Source organism: Sorex fumeus, unplaced genomic scaffold (assembly GCF_029834395.1).
Source record: "Sorex fumeus unplaced genomic scaffold, SorFum_2.1 ptg000026l, whole genome shotgun sequence".
Lineage (NCBI taxonomy): Eukaryota > Metazoa > Chordata > Mammalia > Eulipotyphla > Soricidae > Sorex > Sorex fumeus.
The window spans coordinates 5,046,916-5,070,886 of NW_026606083.1; the positions used below are offsets into that span (position 1 = coordinate 5,046,916).

General features: G+C 45.7%; 1 protein-coding gene across 2 annotated transcripts in view; it reads left to right on the plus strand.

Moving 5' to 3' along the window:
* Positions 1-440: 440 nt before the first annotated feature.
* INTS4 (integrator complex subunit 4) overlaps positions 441-23,971 on the plus strand; it is a 94,724-nt gene continuing 71,193 nt past the window's right edge. For both annotated transcript variants that reach the window (XM_056114763.1, XM_056114764.1), the window contains exons 1-4: positions 441-609; positions 3,210-3,404; positions 12,225-12,342; positions 17,929-18,035. In XM_056114763.1, the coding sequence (XP_055970738.1) occupies positions 556-609; positions 3,210-3,404; positions 12,225-12,342; positions 17,929-18,035 (474 nt within the window). In that variant the 5' untranslated portion in view covers positions 441-555. The remainder of the gene's footprint in view (positions 610-3,209; positions 3,405-12,224; positions 12,343-17,928; positions 18,036-23,971) is intronic.

Genomic DNA, 23,971 nt, shown 5'->3' on the forward strand with positions numbered 1-23,971 from the left:
GGTTACCAGAAGCAGATAATCGGTCACCTCCTTTAGGCTCCTAGCCCACTGCTCCTGTTTGCAAGCCGTGACGGGCTTTCAGGGCCCTTCCGGGACGTTAAAACTCAACACTCAAAACTCAACTTCTCATTCCTTCCTTTCGGTCTCTCCAAGGCCGGGATGTTCGCAAAGATGACGGAGAAGGAGAGAGCACCACTAGAACACACTGACGAGCAGTCCCATCAAGGGAGCCAAGTCCCAGGACCCGCCCTCTACCCGGGCTTCCCCGCTCCTTCCGCTTCCGGATCCGTCTCCACTTCTGGGCCATTCAGAGCCCTCGAGCCCCCTCCGGACGCTTCCATTGGCCTGGCCTAGCCCCACCCCTCAGCACCTTGCTTCCTTTCCCGTGCCGGTGGTCCGAAGGGGCTGTGGATACGGCTCCTCTTTCCCGCAACTCTACTGCCTTGGCGGACTGCGGTGCTTGCTCTCGCGTGGACGGGCTTTCCAGGCCTCCCTGGCGCGCGCGCAGCACGGAAGCCGCGAGGGGCTCCCAGGCCCGCCTCTCCGCGGGCGGCCATGGCGGCGCACCTGAAGAAGCGGGTGTACGAAGAGTTCACCAAGGTGGTCCAGGTGAGCCCGCGGGCCTCCGCCCCGCTCTCCCCGCCCGCCCCACCCCGCCGCGACCTTTTCGCGGGCCGCCGGGCTCGGGGCCGGGCTGGGATGCTCTGGGGAGGCGCGCGCCTGCCCTGCCGCCCGCCGGCTTCTCGGGCGCTGCCAGCCGCGCGGGGCTCCCGGCTCCCGGCCCCCGAACCCTGTGTTCGCGGCGCCACACGGAGTGTTGGGGGAGTGCGCTTGATTTTGGCGGCACAGACGCACGGTCACGCGTGCGCGGCGGGTGCTTCGCATCCCGACCCAGGGGCCGCCTTCTGTGTTCAGTGCTACCACAGAACGGAGGGATCCCGGCCTCGTTTTCTCTCCGCGAACCACAGGGAGCGAACGAGAACCCACGGGGATGTGGTGCCTGCTAGACCCACGCAGCGTAACGGCGTTGCAGTTTCCACCAGCCTTGTGAAAACCCACATTACATCCCACTTTTGTGGAAGGCCTCCCCTGCATAGTGAGACCTGAACCCCAGTTCCTCGATCTCAAAACCTTATTATTCTTACCACATGATGAACGTGTCTAGTGTGGTTCTGGTTACGGACTGTCCTAAAGAGAATTATGAAAATAATTGTTCCGATAATTCCGTAACTCAGATGAGGATCTCGTGCCATTCCTTTCTACAAAAGCTAAAACTGAACATAATCATTTCTTAGAATATCTGAGATGACTCTCCAAGAAAGTCCCAAGTGTAAATCAGCCATTCAGTAAATATTAACTGGCTCAAGCCAGCTAGGTCCAAGGAGAGTATTTTTTCCCATACTGACCATTCCTTTAGTAAAGGCAGAATCCTGTGGTGGTCTGCCAGAGAGAGGGCAGCCTTTTTCTCAGTGTGAACTGTACAGGGCCTATCGATTCCTGTTTTCTCGGGAGGGAAGCCAAGCGGGGCATGCCCCAGAAATCTGAATGTGTTAGCAGAATTGGGATTTATTTTTCAGAAATGAACGGAGGAGATCCTTTGTGTGATCTCTTAACACTGAAGCTGTAGCAGATAGATGTTATAGAGAGAGACCAAAATTTAGAACCGGGGCTGGAGCGATAGCACAGCGGGTAGGGTGTTTGCCTTGCACGCAGCCGACCCAGGTTTGATTCCCAGCATCCCATATGGTCCCCTGAGCACTGCCAGGAGTAATTCCTGTGTGCATGAGCCAGGAGTAACCACTGTGCATCGCCGGGTGACCCCAAAAACAAACAAATGAAAGACAAAAAAAAAAATTAGAACCATCACTGTGACTTAGCTGAAGACCAGCATATAGCTCAGGGCTTACTCCTGACTCTGGGCTCAGGGATCACTCCTTGCAGTGCTCAGGGGAGCATAGTTGGTGATGGGGATCAAACCTGTGCAAGATGGGTGCCCTGTCTGCTGTGCTCTACTGTTCTGGACTGCAGACTTCCTTTTGCTTTTTACTTTTGTGATGCAGGCTACCAATGTCTCAGACAGGCAAGGCCGGTCCTTTCACTGCTGAGCTGTGTACTGACTAGCTAAAGACCTGATGGCTTGTAAAAAAAACAAAATTGGGATTCAGAGTCTTTTCTTCAGTTTATTGTTCTCTTTCCTGTTCATAATGCTCATGTTCAATGTGCCAAACCCGGTTCCATCAGTGGCACTCTGTAGGGTATCCAGCATCCTGCTACTACTAACTCAGTTTTTTGTTTTTTTGTTTTTTGAGCCAAATCTGGTAGTGCTCCGGGGTTACTCTTGGCTCTGCACTTAAAAATTACTCCTGGTGGTACTCGGGGGACCATATGGGATGCTAGGGATCGAATCTGGGTTGGCTGTGTGCAAGGCAAGCACCCTGTCCACTGTACTATCTCTCTGGCCTTTTAACTTATTAATGAGTTTATGGGAAAATTCACGATCATGATCATCCTGTGGTTCGTCGATTGCCTCGAGCAGGCACCAGTAACGTCTCCTTTGTCCTTGCCCTGAGATTTTAAAAAGAGCCACATTCAAGGCTCTTTCAGGGTTAGGAGAATGAGACCCATCATTGTTACTGGTATTTGGCATATTGGGTACACCACAGGGAGTTTGTCAGACTCTGCCGTGTTGGCAGGTTACATTTGGTAGCCTGCCAGGTTGTCCAAAGTAAGAATGAGATTACTCCCAGCTTCCGGGAGCTGGGTTTTTATAGTCTCTGGGTCTTGGCTGGTGATGGGATTACATGGTGGGGGGGTGGGGGCGCAGTGCGCCGTTGGTGGGAGTCACCCCTGCCTACTGGAACATGGAAGATCTGGGTGGAGGATGCTCAGCCCCGATCCGAACAGGCTTGGAGATCTCATCCCCGGGACCTGCATGCCTTTGTTCCTCTGCTCGTACCTTCAAGCATGTAGAGAATGGTCTCAGCATGGTTGTGGCTGGTTCCGGAGGTCTTTGGCCGCCGAGGCTCTGCTCGAGGCAGGGAGGGAAACTCAACCTGCCCTCCGCCAAGGGGCCCCGGCGAGGACAGCAAGGCGCGGGGGCAGGAGATTCTGCCATGGGAAAATTAGTTCCACCAAATGAGGCAGAGTTGAATAGGTAGGCCATATTTTTAGTTTGGTTTTCATGTCTTGTCTTTTTTACTCCCTTGTAGCAACAGCAAGAGGAACTTGCTGCTAAGAAACTTCGCCTGACAAAACCCAGTAAATCAGCGGCTCTGCACATTGATCTGTGTAAAGCCTCCTCCCCAGCGGATGCCCTGCAATATCTGCTCCAATTTGCACGGAAGCCTGTTGAGGCTGAAAGTGTTGAGGGAGTAGTCAGAATTCTCTTGGAGCATTATTATAAGGTAAGAAGATCTGGAAGACTTGATAGCAGAATGGATAATTGAGCGTATCTGTAGGGTGTATTGATATTTTTTGTGTGTGTTTTTGTTTCGGGGCCATATCTGATGATGCTCAGAGGTTATTCCTGGCTCTACAGTCAGGAATCACTCCTGGCTGTGCTTAGGGGACCATATGGGATGCCGGGGATCAAACCTGGGTTGGCTGTGTGCAAGGCCGGTGCTTTACCTACTGTGCTGTCGCTCCCTCCCCAGATATGTTAATATTGCTAAGTAAATAGAATGTGTCAAATACGTTTTTACTCAGTGTCTTCTCTGTGAGAATTGCTCTAGATATAGAGATAAAATGATTCAGGGAGCTGGAGCAATAGCACAGCGGGTACAGCGTTTGCCTTGCATGCAGCCAACCCGGGTTTGAGTCCCAGCATATTATGTGGTCCCTCGAGCACCACTAGCCAGGAGTAATTCCTGAGAGCATGAGCCAGGAGTAACCACTGTGCGTTGCCAGGTGTGACCCAAAAAAGAAAAAAAATGATGTAGGTGTTGTAGAGCTAGTGCATAGAGAGGCACTTGTCTGGTATGTGCCAAATCTGCTTCTATCTCCTGGTAGGAGTGGTCCCTGAGTACCACCAAGTGCAACACCCAAGTCTAAACCAAACAAAATATGCAGATCCTGTCCTGGCAAGCTTAACTGTGTTGCTTGCACACTTGATTTTGTGGCTTTCCAGGCTGGGTCATGCTTTTTGTATATGTGTGATCTGAGGGAGTCAAGATCCCTGGACTTGAGTCGAGTCAGAGGTGAAACTTTCCCACTGCCCTATACCCACTTTTGTCCTCTTCAGTCTTGGCACTTTTTGTCCTCCAGCTTCTCTCGTGTTCATGCTGCGATGATGGGAGGGGCTGGGGTGCTCTCTGGGGTTTCACTCTGCTGCAGTGTCCCCAGTTTCCTCTCCACCATAACTGCCAACCTTAGCAGACACAAAATAAATTTAGTTTGTATTGCTTGCTCCAAGAAAACTTAGCGGTATGGAAAATAACAGTTATCAAAAAGTAAATCAATGAAAGTTAATTTGTGAAGATTGCTATATAATTTTAACCTATATAAAGATCTTAAAATCATTTAATATGATATAATGTCTGCTGTCATTTATATAAATAAGTTTTCAATTCTCATATCTAAAATACTAACTTGTGTTTTGTACTTGGGTCTGTTAATTGTTCTGTCTCCCTCTTATTAATAAAACTGTCTTTTAAAATTCTTTGCTTTAATTCCTAAGAGCCAGGATAACCACTGAGCATTACTGGGTATGGCCCCCAAACAAAAAGAAAATACTTCACTAATTATTTTAGAGATTACTTGAAATAGGTAAAGTGTTGGATAACATTGGGTTGTCCTTGCTCCTCCCACAGGGAGCTTAGGTTTATGGAGTTACTCCCACAATAGTGCCCTTAGTTCCTAGCACTCCAAAAGCAGGGTCCTGACAAAGGGACTGGATGGACCCAGGGCAAGCTGTAAGCTACCCTGGCATCGAAAGGAGACAAGCTAAGTGCCGTAAGTATAAGTAAAGAGCACCGTCATGGACAAAGTCTGTCATGACTCAAAAAGAAGTAACTGAATAAGGACCCTGCTGGAGTTAAGAAAGACTAAATCTGGCCGGAGGACTGTGGTTTGGGATATATAGTTAGATGTCCTCAGGAAGAGCCAACCATTATCTTATGTGTTCATACAAAATGACTAGAAATATTATAAGAAGTAAATTTACTATGATTGTTTAAATGGATTACTAGCTGAGGATGGGGCTGGAACGGTAGCACAGCGGGTACGGCGTTTGCCTTGCACGCGGCCGACATGGCCAACTCAGGTTCAATTCCTCCACCCCTCAGAGAGTCCAGCAAGCTACTGAGATTATCTCGCCCGCACGGCAAAGCCTGGCAAGCTACCCATGACGTATTCGATATGCCAAACGCAGTAACAAGTCTCACAATGTTACTAGGCCCGTTCGAGCAAATCGATGAACAACGAGAGGACAGGACAGTGACAGTGACAGTGACTAGCTGAGGAAAAGACAAAGCAATACACCCTAGATGGAATCCCGCCCTTGAGCACATCTCCTAGTAATCTGGATTGCTGAACCTTCAGATGAAATCTTGTCCTTGAGTTAATTTCCTAGAAGTTCCGCTGAAGGAGTGGCTTTACCTCTGTTTGTTGTTATGATACTCTTCAACCCCACCTATGTGTACCCACCCTTCATGATTTCTGTGTAACTATGCTGTAAGGGGAAAGTAGGGACTAGATGATGATGATGACTCGAAGTAGAGGACTTTGAGGTCTACAAGGAGACTAGGATGAAGGAACTATGATGACTGAGACTATGATCAAAACTACGGTTATGCCGTAAAGGGAGAGATAGAACTATGCTGGGGAGAGAGAAATAACCTGACTGCTAACAATCCTGGGTTTGTGTTTCACTGTTTCCCCAGTCCTTTGTCTGTCTGTCACTGTGGGTGGGCCAGAGGAATGGTTCTTGGCCACAGAACACTCGAGTCCCCTGCATGAGCCCACAACTTTCTTTGGAAACGCACAATAAAGCCTGCAATTATAATATTTGATGAGAGTGAAAAGAATTAAGAAAATTTAAAAGAGAAATTCTGAATAGGCCTATAAATATGGAGAGTGTCTTATCCTGAGAAAGGGAATGCTGAAAAGGCTAATAAGGGGCTGGAGTGATAGTACAGTAGGTAGTGCAGTTGCCGTACATGCAGCCGAGCGGGCTTCAGTCCCTGGCATCCCATCTAGAGCCCTGAGACCCAATAGGAATAATTCCTGAATGCAGAGCCAGGAGTAACCCCTGAGCATGCCAGGTGTTGCCCCCAAATTAAACCAAAAAGAAAGACTAATAAGACATAGCACATTAATTATTAATGAGATGTTAATTCATTATTGAAATGTGTAAAATCTCTTAGCAAACTAGAAGTAAACATACCTTATTCTAGTAGAGGGCAACCATAAGCATCTTGAGTGAGTGCTATCCTCAATGCCACATGCTAAGAAGTTTATCCTGTCCTTTAAAGAAGCCATTGTGGGGCCAGAGAGATAGTACAGCTATGGTGGAGGTCAGGAGACTCACAGACTTACCTGGAAAGGAGGGGAATCACCCATCCTTTATTCCAAAAAGCCATGGAGTTGTCAGCCAGGTGATTGATCTACCTGGGATGGTATGGTATTGCACAGAGTTCAAGAGTCATGGAGATTTCCCCAGGGTCTTTATCACTGTCTTTGTTATTGTATCCCTGCATGCCGGGGTGTTTTGCTTCATTTTTGGTATCTGTGGCTCAGGGGTTGCTCCTGGTGGTGCTTGATGGACCAGGGATAGAGCTTGGGCGCCCTGTGTGCAAAGCCTTCACTCCCATCTGTTGAGGCATCGCCAGCACTGTAGCACTGTCCTCCTGTTGTTCATCGATTTGCTTGAGTCGGCACCAGAACCGTCTCCATTGTGAGACTTGTTACTGTTTTCGGCATATTGAATATGCCACGGAGAGCTTGCCAGGCTCTGCAAATCAAACCCGGGTCAGCTGCGTGCAAGGCAAGCGCTCTACATGCTGTGCTATTGCTCCAGTCCCCTTCGCCAGCATCTTTTTTTAAAAATTTTTTTGTGGGAGGGGGTCACTCCTCGCGGTGCTCGGGGGACCATGTGGGATGCTGACTGGGAATCGAAGCCAGGCCGCTGCATGCAAGGTAAACTCCCTACCTGCTGTGCTATTGCTCCAGCTCCCCTAGCATCTTAATGTATGTCTGAGTCACATTTTCCTGATGACTACTTACTTATTTTTGGTTTAGGAGTAACCTTGGAGGCTTATTCCAGACTCTGTGCTCAAGGATCACTCCTGGCAGGACTCAGGGGATGCAGTGCTGGGTATTGAATCTGGTTGGCCAGAGGCAAGGCAAGCCCTGCCTTGCAGTCTCTCTGGCTCAGCAGTTTATGTTTCTGGCACCTGTTGGCCATTTTTTAAAAATCTTTTTATTTATTTATTTCTGACACCTCCTGCTTAAAACCCCAAAGGTCAGAAGAATCGTGAGGCCCTGCTTTCACGGTCTGTATTCCTACTGAAAATCAAGATCAAGCGAGCTTTTGCCCTTCTGCTCCAAGGGAGGTTTCTGTCCTCCCTGAGCTCGCCTTAGGATACCTGTGTTACCGTTGACAGGTGTGCCGCCCCAGTCAAACTCCCCACCTGGCACTGTCCCCAGAGTGGGTCGTGCCCAACTGGCGTTCGGTAGGGCGCTTGGCGCCAGAACCGAGAGCCCCTCGGGGCTTGCCACCCCCCCCCAGGGAAGGAGAAATCGAACCCAGGTTGGCACGTGCAAGGCAAACAAATGCCCTACCCGCTGTGCTATGGCCCAGTCCCATGCTTATGTAGAATTTTAAATTTAAACTCTTTAGAAAGTCACAATAGTAAATTGTAATTTATTTAAGTAGTATAAAAATTATATAAGCTAGTGAGACTTGCCTCTGGGAATGGAAACTTTTTACATAAAACTCCAGATAATACTCTGGAGAGGATTGAGCAATTTTTGCAGTTTGATCAAGTGTCCACTCAAAGTCATGTTCTCAGAATGGACTTTTCCTCATATTGCAGAGTAGCCTGCCCAGACCACTCTTAATCCCTTACATACCTTCTCCCTTTTCTTCCTCCTTCTTCTCTTCTCCTGCTCCTCCCTTTTTCTTCTCTATTCATTCTCTTCCTTTTTCCCCTCCTCCTCCTCTGCTTCTCCTTCCTCATCAGTGCAAGTCATGTGCTCTGCCACTGAGTTTCTTTATCCTCAGTCTTTCTATTCTTCAGAATTCTTACTACTAGAATTCATTCTTTTATTCATTACCTTTTTTTTTTGTTTTGTGGTGGTGTTGTGTGTGTGTGTGTGTTGGGGGGGGGGCACACCTGGTTGTGTTCTGGGTTTATTCCTGGCTCAGCACTCAGGAATTATTCCCGGCGGCTCAGGAGACCATATGGGATGCCAGGAATCAAACCCAGGTCAGCTGTGTGCAAAGTAAGCATGCTATCCCTCTCTCTGGCTTCTTCCTTCCATCCTCCCGCCTTACTTCCATCATCTGTTGATCTTCCTGTCTTTGCCAGCTTTATTCACTTGAATGTGAGCTTTACAGGGCTGGAGTTACTTCTTTTTATTTTTTATATTTATTCACCGTCACCTTCATTACAGTGATGCTTGGCACGTAAGCGGCCCTCCTTGTGGAATTGTTGATTAAATAAGTGCATTTTAATTTTAATAGTTAGGTTAAGGCACTGTGATTTGTTTTGTTTTGTTCTCATACCACACAGTGATACTCAGGGGTTACACCTGGCTCTGCACTCAGGAATCACTCCTGGCAGTGCTCGGGGGACGCTGTGGGGTGCCGGGGATCGACCGTGGTCTGACCTCATGCAAGGCCATATGCAAGTGCCTTCCCCACTGCTAGTTGGTCTAGCCCAAGGCACTGTAACTTACAAAGTTGTCCATAATAGAGTTTCAGACATCCCAGCACTAACCCCACCACCAGTGGCAACTTTCCTCTACCAATGTCAAGCTCCTCCCGTTTGCTAGCCTGCCTCCTTGGCAGGCACATTTTAAAGTTGTCGTTCGGGCTCTGTGGTTTAGATATATACGTACACCTCACTTTTATACTGCTTTTACACTAGTCTGCAGTTTGCAGTTTGATACTAGATAAAACTAATGCTTTCTATATTGACTTCCACCATAAGTTGACTTTGTATAAATTCACAGACATAATCTAAAGGGAAGAATGGCATGAGCCTCCCTCCAGCTTCAACAGTACCAGTGTTTTGCCACTTTCTGGGGTTGTTAGAGAAAATCCCAAGGTGCATGTCATTTCACTGAACAATTAATTATCTGTTTAATATATAAAATTTTGGAAGTCTTCGGCTGCCGGAGCTCTGCTCGGGGCGGGGAGGGAAACTCAACCTGCCCCCCTCCAAGGGGCCCCAGTGAGGACAGCCAGACGCGGGGGCAGGAGACTCTGTGCAGTTCTCTTCCGGGAGCTGGGTTTTATAGTCTCTGGGTCTTGGCCGTTGATGGAATTACACCAGAACCAGCCACAACCATGCTCTCCACATGCGTGAAGGTACCGGCAGAGGAACAAAGGCATGCGGGTCCCAGGACTGAGATCTCCAAGCCTGCTCGGATCGGGGCTGAGCATCCTCCACCCAGATCCTCCATCTTCCAGTAGGCAGGGGTCACACTCACCAACTTCCCCCTGGCGCCGTGTAATCCCATCAACGGCCAAGAACCAGAGACTATAAAACCTAGCTCCCAGAAGCGCGTGGCCGCATTTGCAGCTGCGCGACACCTTATTATCTCATTCTACTTTGGACATCCTGGCAGGCTACTGAATGTAACCTGCCCACACGGCAGAGTCTGGCAAACTCCCCGTGGTGTACCCAATATGCCAAATACCAGTAACAATGATAGGTCTCATTCTCCTAATCCTGAAAGAGCCTTGAATATGGCACTTTTTAAAATCTCAGGGCTAGGACGAAGGAGACGTTACTGGTGCCTGCTCGAGGCAATCGATGAACAACAGGATGATTGTGATCGTGTTATAAAATTTTAAAATTAGTCAGTATTTTGGGGTTTTGGGCCACATCCATCAGTGCTCAGGGCTTTCTCTTGGGTTTGTGCTCAGGAATCACTCCTGGCGGGGCATAGGGAACCATATGTGAAGCTGGGGGTGGAACTGGGACCTGCTTCATGCAAGGAAAGTACTTTAAGCCTGCTCTGTCTCTCTAGCCCTTAGAGGCTGGGGTTTTTGTTTTTGTCTTTTGGGCTACACCAGGTGGTATTCCGGTTTGCTCCAGCCAGCCCCTAGAGACTTTTAAGAAGACTGAAGAGTCACACTTTAGTAACCCGCTATAGCCTCTGCAGTCCATTCGTGTTCAGCTTTCTCTGTATCTTGTCATTTGGGCCATTTGAAGCATGTTGTGTTGGTTGATTTATCTGCCCTTTGGGTCTTGCAGCCTACAGCATCCCCAACCATCTCCCCCTACTTTTTTGTTGTTCTTCACCATGTATATTTATTGTTTTAGAACCAGGTCTCTTATTCTGTGGAATTTTTCATGTTATGAAATAGGCAGTTGCATCATTTCTTTCATGGTTTTTTTGTTTGTTTTCTTTTGGTTTTGGGCCACGTCTGGCAGCTTATTCCTTGGCTCTGTCCTCTGGGGTCATATCTCTGGGCCTTTGTGGGACCCTTTGTGATGCTGGGGGTGGGACTGTGGTCAGCTGCATGCAAGGCAAGTGCTGCTAACTCGAGCTATTTCTTGGGCTCCTTTCCATGTGGCTGTTTTTGCTTTTATGGTGGTGCCCTTCTGAGTTGCATATTCATAGAGTTCAGTTAGGTTGGTCCTACACTTCACATGAGAAGGTGATGATCAGAGAAAGGAAGGGACCAACATTTGACTGCTTCTGTGTATGCTTTTTAGTTTTTTTGCTTCGGGGCCACACCAGACAATTCTCAGGAGTTATTCGTGGCTTTGCACTTAGGAATTACTCCTGGTGGTGCTCAGGGGACCCTATGGGATCACTGGGTTGGATGTTTGCAAGACACGTGCCTACCCACTGTATGATTGCTTCGACTCCATTGCATGACATTTTGGAGATAGGGTGATTTTATATATCTATCACTTAATAATCACTTAACTTCCCGTTAGTCGTCAATTTGCTCGAGCGGGCGCCAGTAACGTCTCCATTTGTCCCTGTTGCCTGCTAGTGTAGCCCAATGGCATCTGTTCACTCCGGGAACATGAAGGGCCTCAAACCGATCGTTCATGATCTTGATGAAGAAGTCTGACCATCTGGTAGGTGGGCGGCCACGCGGTCTTTTGACATCCCGTGGAATCCAGTCGGTAACAGCTCTAGTCCAGCGGTCATCTTTAAATCTCATTACGTGAATTCATTCGAATTTATATATCTATATATACATTTATTTTCATCTGTAGGGTAGGGCGATGTCTAAATTGGGAAGCACTTCCTGAGATCAAAACAAAAATGACTAATTGTCCCTTTCTCTGCTGTCTGGAGTGCAGACATAAGATGTGTTTTCCTTTCCCAGATTCTTAGCAAGAGTGAAACAGTCTTTCTAGGATAGGAGTGACACCTGCAGAACTACTCTTTGAGGCCTGCAGGGCTCGACCTGGAAGCAGGATGGGCGCAGCTCTCTCGTCCTGGAAGCAGGATGGGTATAGCGCTCTCGTCCTGGAAGCAGGATGGGTGCACGGTCCTTGTCCTGGAAGCAGGATGGGCGCACGACCCTTGTCCTGGAAGCATGATGGGCGCACGGCCCTTGTCCTGTAAGCAGGATGGGCGCACGGCCCTTGTCCTGGAAGCAGGATAGGTGCATGGCCCTCGTCCTGGAAGCAGCATGGGCACAGCGCTCTTGTCCTGGAAGCCGGGTGGGCGCAGCACTCTCCTGGAAGCAGCGTTGGGTGCCCGATACTCATCCTGGAAGCAGCGTTGGGTGCTGTCAGTATTGATGCCACAGAGCATTGGAACTCTGTCTAATGTGACTACACAGAGAAGGAGTTGGTTTGATTTCTGAGGCACATTTCTCATTCGAAGTTACTGACTTTGGGCAGGCATTCTAAGAAATTCTCATTCCCTTTAGAGCATAACACTTAGAGAAAAACTCTGTCCCTTATGCCATATAAAATTAATTTTTTAGAATGAGAGCTTTGAAATCTTACTGGGCTATTGAATCTCTTCTGATATGTTGGTTTTCAATGTTTATGATGGTTAACTGAAAGCTTTTTTTGTTCCAGGAGAATGATCCTTCAGTGAGACTGAGAATTGCATCTTTGCTGGGTTTATTATCAAAAACTGCAGGATTTTCACCAGACTGCATTATGGATGATGCTATTAACATCCTGCAGAATGAAAGTAAGTTGCGGTTTGGAAGTGCTGTAGTCTTTCCTTCTGTGTAGAATTCAGAACAAAATTGTGTCGGTTGCTATTAGGGAGCAATTTGAGAAACCGGATTGATAGTACAGTGGGTAGGGCCTTTGCCTCAGACGCGGCCAGACCTGGTTCAATCCCTGGCACCCCATATGGTCTTCTGAACACTGCCAGGGGTAATTCCTGGTAGCAGACCAGGAATAACCCCTGAGTGTTGCTGGGTGTGTTTCCAAACCAGGGGAAAAAATAATTTGAGGGTGATTTAATAAGGCATGGATGTATACTTACATTATAGTTAAAATGTGGTTTGTCTCTAAGTAGCTGTCATTTATTCACCTAAGTAAGTGCTCTGTATGCAAGATAGTTTACACATTCTGCACTGTAGATAACCTCGCCTCTTACAGGGGCCAATACTGAAGCTCAAAGAAGCGACCACACTTTTGGCTACTTAGTTTGAATCAGGGCTAAAGATTTGTTGACTGTGCCAGAGTTGGTTAGAGATCCTGTAATGTGCTATTGTGGTCCTGTGGCCTGTCGTAATTTAGTTGCTATGAAAGCAGTAACTTGACTGGGAGGGAGCTCATTGGCGGAGCACTTGTTTGTCTTGCATGTAAGTGACCCTGGGTTTTATCCCTAGCACCACTGCACACACACACAGATGAACAACAAAGGTCACACATAGGTACAGAGGACAACAGAGTTAATATGCAGGTACAGAAGGACCACAGAAGTCACAGATAGGACAGGAGAGCAGAGGTCACATATGCCGGCGTGTGCATACACACACACACACACACACACACACACAACAACAGAGGTCGGATACTCCGGTATACATACACACACATACACATGCAACAGAGGTCACATAAGCTGGCACACACAGACACGAAAACAGTAGTTACATACGCCGGTGCATGTGCACGCGCGCGCGCGCACACACACACACACACACACACAGAGGACAACAGAGGTCACATACACCCCTCTTCCCCCCACAGGACAACAGAGGTCACATACACCCCCTCTCCCCCTCACACAGGACAACAGAGGTCACAAATGTTAGCACACACACACAGAGGATAGCAGAGGTCACATATGCCGGCACACACACACACACACACACACACACACACACAGGACAACAGAGATCACATGCACGCGCACAAACATACATACAAACAGAGGTCACGTACACTGGCCTGCACGCACACACAGACGCACACAGACACACACAAACACATGGACAAAATTGTTTCCCCAGTCCCAAGGTTTGTTGGTTTTTAAAATTTGTTCTTTGTTGTTGTTCACTGAAATTATTCTTAACTTTTGAGTGACGTGAACATGATGTCATCGTTTTTGTTTGTCTGCTTTGGGCCATACCTGGCTGTTGCTTGGGCCACTCCCAGTCTGTGCTTGGAGAGTCCTGTGGTGCCAGGCTCAAACTGAGGCTTCCCACATGTGACTCTTGTTCCTGTTTCTACTTTTTAAGACTTCCATGGAGACTTTTTGTCTCCATGGGTAACAACTGCAGGTTGAGAAAAAGTTATTGCCACTTAATACTAGGCGACAGCTTTAAAATAGTGATTAAAATGCTGATTAATCTGCTTTGATGTAAGTGCAAAATTGTTTTATATCGGAGTTAGGGCTCAAAGGGCTAAAGCATGTATTTCCCCGTAGCTGGGTTCATTCTCAGATTGTAGTTCTCCCCCAAATGTTTCATACAGAATTAGTACATTAATTATCTTAGTATTTATTTATTTGATTTTGAAGCTATACTTGGTTGTGCTTAGGGTTTACTCAATTTTTTTTGTTTTTGTTTTTGTTTTTGGGTTTTTTTTTTGGCCATACCCAGTGATGCTCAGGGTTTACTCCAGGTTCTACACTCAGGCCCCTTGGGATTTTTTCTTGTTTCCAGGGGACCATCTGAGGTGTCAGGGATTCAGCCCTGTTTAACCACTTGCAAGGCCAGTGCCTTTCCTGCTGGACTATCTTTCCCAGCCCTAATTTTAAATTAGTAAAAGAAAAAGACCCTGTTTTTTTTTTTTTTTTTTAAAGAAAGAAATCAATTTTGACTAGGTTGGTTTTAATGTTTTGTTTTTGGCTCTCATTTGGTAGAACTCCAGGACTGTGTCGGGGGGAACCATCCTGTCTGTGTTTGGGGCATCAGACCTGTAATCAAAGTGTGCACCCTAGCCCACTGAGCCATCTAGTTTGGCCCTATAGTTTTTTTGGTCTGTTTTTGGGGGCAATGCTTAGGGGTTACACCTGGTTTTGCACTCAGCAATCACTCCTGGCGGATGTTCAGGGACCATATGGGATGCTGGGAATTGAACCCTGGCCCTGTAGTTTTAAAGAACAGTCTTAATTTCTTTGGGGATACATATAACTTAGTCAAATATGGCTGTCCAGTAAACAGCATTTAGGTGGTGGGAAGGTGTCATGGTGTTGGAATATTGAATGTAATAAATTATTATGAACAGCTTTATGAAGATAAAATTAAAAACAAAACAAAACAATATTTAGTCTTAAGCCTTAAACTCGATAGAACAATGGGTAGGGTCCTTGCCTTGTTTATGGCTGACCCTAGCTCAATCCTTGATATCCCATAGCATCCCCTGAGCTTTCCCAAGAGCCAGGAGTTAGCCCTGAGCACCACCAAATGTGGCCCCCAGTCCCCCCCAAAAAGAATGTAAAGGTAAAAGGTAAAGGCCCTCCCGTTGTTCGTCAATTTGCTCGAGCGGGCCCAGTAACGTCTCCATTGGAGACTTTGTTGTTACTGTGTTTGGTATATGGAATACGTCACGGGGAGCTTGCCAGGCTCTGCCGTGCGGGCGAGATACTCTCGGTAGCTTGCTGGGCTCTCCGAGAGGGGAGGAGGAATCGAACTCGGGTTGGCCATGTTGGCTGCGTGCAAGGCAAACGCCCTACCGCTGTGCTATCGCTCCAGCCAAAAAGCATGTATGACAGTAATTATAGTCAAGTGTACACAGGAAGTCTAAATTTCTATTTCATGTACAGCTGTTCAGTGCTAGGTGCACAGGATTGTTAGGTCGAGCACCATGAACCCCAGGATCACTGAGAATGGCTCCAGCACCTCAGCACTGCCTGAAAGCTCCCACCCTATTCCCCGTTTCTCGTATATTGAATTTTGACTCACTTGTGATATCTAAGAAATGATGAAAATATCATCCTTTTTTTTTTTTTGGTTTGTTTTTGGGTTTCAAAGCTTACTCCTGGCAGGATTAGAAAATCATTTGGGGTGCTGGGGGACAAGGCCAATCTACACTGATTCGCCTTGTCCCCCATTCTTCTTTTAAGAGAGGGAAGTCTCAGCAGGTGCGGCATTTACTTTGCATATGGCCAACACAGGTTTGATACCTGGTTCCCCATGTAGTCCCTGAGCCCACAGGAGTGATACCAGAGTGCAGATCCAGGAGTAAGTTCTGAGCACTGCCAGATGTGGTCCCAACTTCCCAACCTTCCCTGATCCTCCACCCATGGAAGTCTCATTATTAAAATGCCAATATAGTGAGCTTTTAAAATATTGCCACTTTGGGGTGGAGAGATATTACAGTGGGTAGGACATTTGCCTTGCACAGCTGATCCGGATTTGATCCCCAGCATCCCATATGGTCCCATAAGCATCACCAGGAATAGTAACTCAGCACAGAGCCAGGAGTAACCCCTGAGCATCACAGGGTGTGGCCCCCCAAAATAAACAAATTTCTACAATTTCAATAAAACAATGTGGCAGTGCCAGAGGCAGATCAACACAATCAATTCCTGGTGAAGGTAATCGCTTGGTGTTTGCTCCCAGAGGTGCCTGGGAGAGCATGTGGTGCTGGTTTGAACTTGGGCTTTCTCCATGCACATGTTCTACTGTGCTTAGCACTCGAGCTTTCTCCTGGCCCTGGTTTTTGTTTTATACTTACTATTAACAGTGTTTTCCAAGTTTCTCTGTCTTCTTCATAATTTGGTGTTTATAATATAGTAAATACCAACAAGTAAAATAGCATCTTTCTAATTTTTTGTTCTGGCCCCAGGGACTTTTTGTGTCCTGTCTTATATGAGAGTAAGTAGATGTGCAACAGATGTAGCCAGTGTGGTGGAAGCACAAATGTCAGTTCATTTTGGGAAGGAGAAGCTTCACATGGGAGCTTTGTTTCTAGGTGATAGCATTTTTTTTTTTTTGTGCTTTTTTTGGGTCACATCCGGCGGTGCTCAGGTGACTCCTGGCTCTGCGCTCAGGAATTACTTCTGGCAGTGCTAGGGGAACACAAAAGATGCTGGGAACCAGGAGTAAGCCCTCTGCATAACTGGTGTGCCCCAAATTAAAAATGGGTGGGAGGGAGGGAGAAAGAAAGAAAGATAGATGGTGACATGAAATCTTAAGTAGTTGTGTGAGAAAACATAAATCAGGATAGAAAGGCACAGATGTTTAGATATCCTGAATGGGTTGGTATGTTTTTCTAAGGAGCTTAGACTTTATCTTGAAAGCAGAAAAGGCTTTGAATCAGCCAGGCACTGAATATTTACGTGAACTATTGCCCAGTTTGTAGAGAAGTCAGTTTTAGACATAAGCTTCTTAGAAACTTAGCATTAATTAACTGGAATTAGTGATTAAATAGTACAAACTAGATGAAAAAAATTTACATTCTTAAGCCACGTGAATTTAGTTTCTAAAGTGTTGTTTATTTTAAAAATCAAACAACATTTTCTTTATTTAAATACCATGGTTACAAAGTTCACAATACACTTGTTATGGGTACTCAGTGTTCCAACACCAATCCCACCACCAGTGCGACCTTCCCTCCACTATTATCTCCATTTTCCCAACTATTCCCCAAAACTTCCCCCTTAACATGCACACAGTAATTATTTTTTTATTGCTTGTTACAATTGAATGGCTAATGGAATTATCAGAAATACTTCAGTAAAATAAAGTTGTGAAAGTTATTGTATTGTTTAGCGCTGGGTTGTTAAGTCCTCTCTGAGGATTTACTAAGCTATTTGCTTCTGTATTATGTTTCATTTGTTGAGTTTATTGGCTTCTCTGTTAATTTCCGATTTACTGGGGTGTCTTTATTGTGGAATTCGAGGTATGCACATTCCAGAAACTTGAGGATCTGTAGAATTGGCTGATGAGTTGACATGGTAGTGGCTGTGGGGTGTGGGAAGAGCTGCCAGGGCTTCTGTAAAGACAAGGGAGGAAGTTGCCCACCCCCATTTGGAGAAGGCTCCAGAGTTCTTAACCTGAAAGCTGATGTCCATGGAATTTTCATGGTTTGGTGTCTCTGCAGAGATCATTAGGGAAGCAGTCAGTCGCCCATTGGTGTGGCAGCAGCCATAGATGGTGGGTGTGGCTGCCCATCACTCTCCCGAGGGTGACCTTCAGCTCGGAGACCTATGGAGCATGAATTTTAGTGGCATGGCTTGCATCTCCTCAGACATTTAGTTGTGAATCTGTAGAGCAAGGCCGATGAGTAAGCTGAACTGTGGTGGCTGTGGGATGGAGAGTTTGTACATTGATCTTTTGAAATTTTACAATCCAACTTTACTTCTTTCTAGAGTCTCATCAAGTGCTAGCTCAGCTGTTGGATACTTTACTTGCAATTGGCACTAAACTCCTGGAGAATCAAGCAGTTCAGATGCGATTAGTTGATGTAGCCTGCAAGGTAAGGGAATATAGTTGGACACTGGGCTGCTTTGGCACAGGTAGCCAAGCTTGATCTGGAGGAGGATCTCTTTAGCTTCATTCTTAACCTGTAACTGAGAACTGCCAGAGACAGTCACTGTTCTATGTCCTGTTCCATGGTTTTTGTTTTTTTGAGTTGAATTAGAAATAGAGTTAAGTAACTTGTCACAAAATAAAATTTTTTCTCCAAAAAGAAATGAAAAAAATATAGTAACTACCATGTATATATACTGTAATATTTACACTCTGTCTATTTTGGTACTTTGCATTTAATCTTTCATTTGTTCTTTATCACTGTTAAGTATTGTCATTCCTGTTTTACAAAGCTGGGAATTGAGGTTTGGAGCATTTAACTTACCCATATATTCACAGACAAGAGAGTTCAGGAGCAGGGTATATGAATTCTGGTTTCTTGATTCCAAAACCTGTATTCTTTCTATTAAGCTTTGTTGTCTCAATAAGTGTACAAGTGTTTGGAAAATCTTTTTAAGTTAATGCTTTACTGATCATACCGTGCATTGATTGGGCCTTTTAAAGATGGAGTATGTGTGTATATGTATGTGTGTTTGTGTACATACATACATATGTATTTATGTTTTGGGGCCATACCTGGCTCCATGCTTAGGGAGTACCCCTGGTGAGTCTGAGCGAATCAGATGAGGTGCTGGGGATTGACCCTAAGTAGGTTGCATACTGGACAAGTGACCTGCTCACTGTCCATCTCTGCAGACTTTAAACTGGAGCTTTTATTTATTTATTTTTGCACTGTAGCGCTGTTCTCCCATTGTTCATCGATTTGCTTGAGTGGGCACCAGTAGCGTCTCCATTGTGAGACTTGTTGTTACTGTTTTTGGCATATCAAATACGTCGCAGGTAGTTTGTCAGGCTTTGCCGTGCGGGCGGAATACTCTCAGTAGCTTGTCGGGCTCTCCGAGAGGGAAGGAGAAATCTAACCTGGGTCAGCTGCGTGCAAGGCAAATGCCCTACCTGCTATGCTATTGCTCCAGCCCATTTATTTATTTTTATTAAAATAATTATTTTCATAAGGTTGATCACATTAATTGATTACATTCAATATTTCAACACCAATCACCACCATTAACACCTTTCTACCACCATTATTTTGAATTTTCCCACCACTGTTCAAGCCTGCCTGCCATAGTCAGATTCTAGATAATTTATTTTCTATTGTTTATTGTGAATATCATGGGAGGTCACTCAGCCACTTTGCTCCTGGAATTCTAAATATGTAAATGATTGGGGTTCAGAGACATCTCTGTAGGGAGCTAATCCATCTTGAGATTCATTGGAGAGTCTCTTAAATGTGGCCCAGAGGCAGTTAGTGGGCATGGCAACCAGGATCCCAAAGGGGTGGGGAGATAGGAAGGGATGAACATGTGTCCGGGAGTCTTCAGAGCCTGTTCCCACATACCTGAGTGGTTTTTTTTTTTTTTTTTTTTTTTGCTTTTTGGGTCACACCTAGTGATGCACAGGTGTTACTCCTGGCTCTGCACTCAGGAGTTACTCCTGGCAGTGTTGGGGGACCATATGGGATGCTGGGAATCAAAACCGGGTTGGCTGCGTGCAAGGCAGATGCCTTTCCCGCTATGCTATTGCTCCAGCCCCATACCTGGGTTTTTTTCCTGAAAGTTTGTGACCACTGGGGGTTCATCCAGAGTGGATGGAGAGGGGACACCTGCTCCATCTGAGGTGCCCCGGTGGGATCCGCTCGGCATGGGGTCCAGAGAGATTGCCAGCAAACTGCTGTCTCCAGGAATTCACTGCTGAGTCTTAAGCTGGACTGCCTTTCATGCAGGGCTGCAGGCTAAGTTTATAGCATTCATTGACTTTACTTTTAACTTTTCTCTTTCTCTCTCTCTCTTTTTTCCTTTTGGTGAAGCAGGAAAATTGTTATTGAAACTTATTTACAAAGATATGAGGGGAGGAAAAAGGAGAAGTACATAAGTACATGTTCAAGAGACAACACAGACTTCTTCAGAATGGAAAATGACAAGCAAAGAAATAGAGACAGTGGGGCCAGACTGAGGACAGCGGGGTAGGCGTTTACCTTGCATGTGGTTGACACGGGTTTGATCTCCAGCAGCCCATGTGGTCCCCTGAGCACCACCAGGAGTGATTCCTGAGTGCAGAGCCAGGAGTAACCCCTGAGCATCGCTGCCCCACGACCCCCGCAAATATAAAAAAATGAAAAGGAAACAGACAAGTGAGCATAATACCTATTCAGGGGGGTAATATAGGCTTGAAGAGCAAAACTACTTTTGATTGTTTTAAAAAATAAATTTATTTTGAGATTTTAAGAAGGAAAGTATGTTTGAATTGTGGGAAAGGATTATATGCATTGAATTAATTGAATTAGAAAGGTACGTCTGAAGTCTAGGAAAGTGTTTCATTTATTTTAATAAACAATGGCAAAAATAAATGAACCTGAAACACTTTGAAAGGTATATTAAAAGCCTAATTGCCGTGGAGTTCATACCCACTTCAGTCAACTTAATCAATGCCTGAATAAATAGTATACCTGCATTACAAAAAAATAGTAATTGTATTTATTGAAAGAAAATTGGTTGAAGGATATCTGCATTCGAAGGAGCATCTGACTTTGATGACGTTTTCTCTTTAGCATTTAGTTAAATGCTTGTGGGGAGGGAGGCCCCTGAAAAAACCAGTAGTGGTCGGGGTCTGTTCCTGTCTAGTGGTCAGGAGGCGTGACCCCTGAAAGTGCCCAGGGGATCATATGTTGTTCTGGAATTTTTTTTTTCTCCTTTTTGGGTCACACCCGGCGATACACAGGGGTTATTCCTGGTTCATGCACTCAGGTATTACTCCTAGCGGTGCTCTGGGGACCATATGGGATGCTGGGAATCGAACCTGGGTTGGGCGTGTGCAAGGCAAACGCCCTACTCGCTTTTTTATTTTTTTCTCCTTTTTGGGTCACACCCGGTGATGTATAGGGGTTACTCCTGGCTCTGCACTCAGGAGTTACCCCTGGCGGTGCTCAGGGGACCATATGGGATGCTGGGAATCGAACCTGGGTCAGCCGTGTGCAAGGCAAACGCCCTACTTGCTGTACTCCAGCCGCCAGTGTTCTGGGATTTTGAAGCAGGGTTGTCTGGGAAAGCCCCTAAGGCCCGCTTGATAAATAAATGCTGCTTCACGTTAAAGCACTTGGAAGATGGTACAGTGATACATTGAGAATGCTTTAATTGGCAGAAAAGCAAAAGACTGGTAGAAAGTCAATATTGTTTTAAAAACGATAATGTGGGGCTGTAGTGATAGCACAGGGGGTAGGGCATTTGCCTTGCACGCGGCTGACACAGGTTTGATTCCCAGCATCCCATATGGTCCCCTGAGCACCTCCAGGGGTAATTCCTGAGTGCAGAGCCAGGAGTAACCCCTGTGCATTGCCAGGTGTGACCCAAAAAGCAAAAAAAAAAAAAAAAAAGAAAGCCTTAAATAAAAATTATGTACTCTTAATTCTAGCAGCATCTATTTTGCATTAAAATAATGTTTATTTCCAAAATAGCCTAATTTCTGGGGCTAGACTTATAGAACAGCAGGTATAGTGCTTGAATTGCACATGGCCAACCTGGGTTTGATCTCAGGCACCTCATTATAGTTTCCTAAGTCCTGCTAGGAGTCTTTCCTCAGCACAAAGCAAGGAGTAAGCCAGTTGTGTCCCCAAAACAAAAAACCAAATGAAAAGCCTAATTAGTGAAAAACAAGCACTGTAGCACTGTCCTCCTGTTGTTCATTGATATTCTCTAGTGGGCACCAGTAATGTCTCCTTTGTGAGACTTGTTACTGTTTCTGGCATATCGAATATGTCACGGGTAGCTTGCCAGGCCCTGCTGTGCGGGTGGGATACTCTTGGTAGTCTGATGGGCTCTCTGGATAATTATGAGATTGATTTCTGTGTGTCTGGTGCCATGGCTGTGCCGGAGAGCCACTCGAGGGGGGCAACTCATGGCCTCAGTAGGACGTGAAGGACGAGCCTTTTCCGCCCCCCCCATCCCATGAGGCTGCAGTTGCCCCGTCACCGCCAGCTCATACGTGGCTTTCCAATAAGCTCTGTGGTGGCGGCGATTTATTTCTTTAAAAAATGACATGAGTATTCTTTTAAATATGACATGAGGGAGTCTTTTGAATCTATACAATGCTTTGGGGAGTATTGCCATTTTGGTGATGTTAATCCTTCCAATCCATGAGCAGGGAACATGTTTCCATTTCCTAGTGTCCTCTGTTATCTTTTGGAGTAGATTTTTTTTTTTTTTAATATATAGGTCTTTGTGTCTTTAGTTAAGCTGATTCCGAGGTATCTGATTTTCTGAGGCATAATTGTGAATCATATTTTTTGTTTTGATTTTGTTTTGGGGCCACATCAGTGGTACACAGGGCTTATTTCAGGCTCTCCACTCAGGAATCACTCTTGATGGGGTTGGGGGACCATATGAGCTGCTGGGGAATGTACCAGAGTTGGCAACATATCTCTTATTTCTCTTTCATTATTTGTATATAGGAAAGCTATGGACTTTTGTATTCTAATTTGGTAGTCTACTGTTTCACTATGCAAATCTGTTCATTCTAGGAGCTTTTTCGTAGAGTCTTTAGGATTTTCTATATCATGTCATACACAAATAGTGAGAGCTTGATTTCTTCCTTTCCTATCTGGAGGCCTTGCTATCTTTTCCTTGTCTAATTGTTATGACAAGTAATTTCAATATTATGTTTCATAGAAGTTGCTAGAGTGGGCAACCTTGTCTTAGAGGGAAGACTTTTAGTTTTTCTTCATTTAATATTTTTGCTGTGGGCTTGTGGTAAATGCCTTTGACTACATTGAGGAAAGTTCCTTTAATTTCCATCTTATTGAATGTTTTTGTCATGAATGGGTGTTGGATCTTATAACATATTTTTCTGCATCTATGATATTGACACATTATAAAACACTTAATACCCGTTGTTCATTATTATCGCACCATATTTGATAATGTTCAAATATGGTTTGAACAATGGGAACACCTGCAAGGGCGATTAGAGGCCGCCCTAAAAGCCTCTGTCCCTCTCCGAGAGCCCGGCAAGCTACGAGAGTATCCCGCCCGCACAGCAGAGCCTGGCAAGTTATCCATGGCATATTCGATATGCCAAAAACAGTAAAAACAATGGGTCTCTGACCTTGAAAGAGCCCCCAATATAGCAGCGTTAAGAAGTATGAGCAAGGAGAGACTGATAGAATCTCAGGGCCGAACTTGGCTGCCAAAACGAAGGACTAAAATGACTGTCTGTACTTTATTTTTTACTTTTTGGGTCACCCCTGACGATACACAGGAGTTACTCCTGGTTCATGCACTGAGGAATTACTCCTGGCAGTGCTCGGGGGATCATATGGGATGCTGGGAATCGAACCTAGGTCGGCTGCATGCAAGGCAAACGCCCTACCCGCTGTGCTATTGCTCCAGCCCAGACTGTCTGTACTTTTAACGCACGTATGCTGGCATCAGAAGCATCCATTGAGGACCTGATGGTGCAAAAATGGAAGATCAAGTACGACATCATTGGTCTGACTGAGACGAGAAGGCATCAATCACATCATGCCGTTTTTGACACTGGAGAAGAACTGTTCTTCGGAACATGTGACAAAAGAGGCATCTGTGGTGTTGGTGTCCTTGTCAACACGAATTTGACCATGAGCATTGATTCATTAGAATGCCTAAGAACCCAAATCAGACGATTACACTTGAATAGATGTGACTCACTGCGGCAATTTCATTCTTTGTTCTCTGTGTACCAACATCCACTTATGAAGAAGAAATTGAGAAGTTCTACATGGAGCTGGAAAAGTTCTATAAAGAAGACCACACCTTCTACAAGATCATTTTTGGTGATTTTAATGGCAAGATA